This window comes from Vitis riparia, chromosome 13, assembly GCF_004353265.1.
Source record: "Vitis riparia cultivar Riparia Gloire de Montpellier isolate 1030 chromosome 13, EGFV_Vit.rip_1.0, whole genome shotgun sequence".
Classification (NCBI taxonomy): Eukaryota; Viridiplantae; Streptophyta; class Magnoliopsida; order Vitales; family Vitaceae; genus Vitis; species Vitis riparia.
In genome coordinates, this window is record NC_048443.1 from 26,898,059 (window position 1) to 26,900,672 (window position 2,614).

A 2,614-nucleotide genomic window follows, 5' to 3' on the forward strand; every position below is an offset into this window, starting at 1 on the left:
AATTATTCTCAAATACTATTTTTTGATAACCATTTAAAAAACATTACCACATGGTCATAATACTTTTATCTTTGAAATGACCTTGTAATGTGCCTAAATTATTCTTATTTGAATGCCCTACCACACAAATCTTACCTCATCTTTCTCTTTATTTTGGAATGATCTTTGACAAATTGTATAACACATTAATTTTTATTATTATTCTTATTTTAGTTCTATAAAATACGGGCGATGCAGGGATTCTTATAAGGACAAAGAGAGTTTACATTACATAAAGACAATTAAGCATAAACATTGTTAAGAGATTCGGAACTTTATGATTTTTACAAATTCAGGAACCAAGAGAGTTTACATACTTGAATGGTTCAGCCCTCAAACAACCAAATTTATAGATTGTAAGGGAGGAGAACAAACTAAATCATCCCCTTATCCTTCATTTGTTTTTGTTTATTCTTTCTAAAGGAAGACATTAGTGAGAGCTTCCTTGGAATGCAAAGCACAATGCAACAGGTGCAAAGCCTGAAAAGTGAACAAAAAGATTGATTAAATCAACATTAGAAAAGAAAGTACCTTTCAAAACTTCAAACAAAAATTAAGATTGTTTTTTAAAACATTTATGAAAAACAATTTTTGAGAATGGTTCTTTAAAACTATTTTATGATAACTTGTAGAACAAAAATTTGTTGGGGAGCCTAAACCGTTCTTTAATTTTTTTTTTTCATGTTTTTAAATATGTTTTAAAAATAATTTTATCTGTAATACTATATTTTTAATTATTTTTTCATATTTGTAAAATTATTTTTTAAAGCAACTCTGAAAAAACAAATAAAAACAATGAACTAAAGGACAATATTTAAAAACATCATTAATCGAAAATGTGTTTTTCTATTTATTCTGTAATACAAAAAACTATTTTCAAAATCAATTATCAAACAAGGCTTAATAATTTGCAAGTAACATTTACTGATTAGTTGTGTCTTGGGAAAAAGATAACTCCAACCAAATTTGCAAGAAACTAGGGCAGAAAAGAAATCAATTAAAACCCAACAAGGTAGAGAATTGTTTACCTCTTCAAGGCCAATTGAAACCACCTTTTCCTCAAGAACATCAACTTCCTGTATGTTGTATTTCTTAAATAGAGCCATGGTTGATGTCATGGACATGGGTGTAACCGACAAGTCATCAGCCACCATGTAGGTAACCAAGTCGTCGTGCTGATCACTCCGACTCCTTGATGAAACCGAATAGTCATCAGCCACCACGTAGGGATGCTGATCACTCCAACTCCTTGATGAATAACGATTAAAGAAAGGAAGAAAAGCAAAGACTGGTGTTTTCAGTTTCAAGGTCAAGTCCTCGCTCTCGTTATGCAACAGGTAAGCTTTTTCCATTTTGTTGATACTCTCATGCAAGTCTCTTAGGCAATTTTCTTTTGGGAGGAAACTCACGATGGTGCCAATGGGCAAAGTCAAGAAGTGGTTGAAGAGGAAATCTATGAAATCCTTTTTAGCTTCAGCGAAGACAACTTTATCGTCCTTTTTGTTGATTAGAAGCTTCAAGCTCATCTTACGGGTTGCTTTGGTTGCCATGCATGAATTTTACCATAAAACCAAATTTAGTTTTGGACTATAACCAAAATTAGTTATGTAATTAACGACTTGGTTCTAACCATATAAATATTGTCCGCTTTGGGCTTAAAAGGTTTTTACAACTTCAAAATACATTTATAAAGTTAATAGGAATGTGTGTGTATATATATACACCTTCATGATATCCCGTTACAAATAGGAGAAAAAATTTCATATATATACATATACACATATAAACTTCTCTTAACTTTATAAATTTATTTTTATGCCATAAAAACCCTTTAGGTCCAAAACGATTTAATTTATCAAGAAAACAAGAAAATTAACAAACATATAACTTAACCCAAATTTGGTAAACTTACATGACTTGGAAGCCATTTCCTCGAGAAAAGTAGTCTGCTAACTGTTAAGTACCTAGAATTGAGCTTCAAAACTAAAATAGAGAGAGAGAGAAAAAAAGAAGATGAAATTAAAATAGCTTACTAGTGATCTTGAGGTGGGATTAATGGCTCTCCTCTTATTTTAAATTCATTATATATATGAGCAAAGGCAAAGTAGTTTTTGTTCTTTCCTTTCTCCTCAATTAATGGTTTTGGTTCTCTTTTGCAAGTATGGTTTTGAATTTTGATTCTTTCCCTTCTAAAAAGTTTTTGGGTTCTATTCTTTCTTAGCAATGGTATAGGCAATGTTCTCAAAGAATATCTCACATAACCAAGCTTCCTCCAGCAACTTAGACCCTATCATAAAACCAAACAAAAGTCAACATGGTTGTTTAAAGAGTGAGTCCAGTTAAGGGAGGTGCTTTCACTGAGATTTTCAACACTCTCTTGCTCTTCTTTGTTGGGAGACTGATCACAATTCCAATAGGTAAAGCTTGAAGGTTAAAGAAGAAATCTATAAAGTTCTTTCTTGCTTCAGTAAAAAGGACTTTAATTGTTGCTCATTTGTGTCTAATAGAAGCTTCAAACTCATATTTGTATAAAGAATGTTACACAAAATATTTTCTATAGTCGAATATCATTCTA

The 2,614-nt window shown here is 31.1% G+C and overlaps 1 protein-coding gene across 1 annotated transcript; it reads right to left on the reverse strand.

The window, feature by feature from the left end:
- Positions 1-239: 239 nt before the first annotated feature.
- Positions 240-2,069, reverse strand: LOC117929015. The gene is made up of 3 exons (XM_034849202.1): positions 1,952-2,069; positions 1,068-1,576; positions 240-519 (listed from the first exon to the last, which is right to left on the reverse strand). The coding sequence occupies exons 1-3, from the start codon at positions 1,965-1,967 to the stop codon at positions 457-459; spliced, it is 588 nt and encodes a 195-aa protein (XP_034705093.1). The 5' UTR covers positions 1,968-2,069; the 3' UTR covers positions 240-456.
- Between the last annotated feature and the right edge of the window lie 545 nt (positions 2,070-2,614).

Bases quoted from the DNA above. Each gene is read 5' to 3' on its own strand.
- LOC117929015 (XM_034849202.1), bottom strand. The intron at 520-1,067 runs GTAAACAATTCT...TTCACTTTTCAG, and splicing joins TTTCAATTGGCCTTGAAGAG to GCTTTGCACCTGTTGCATTG.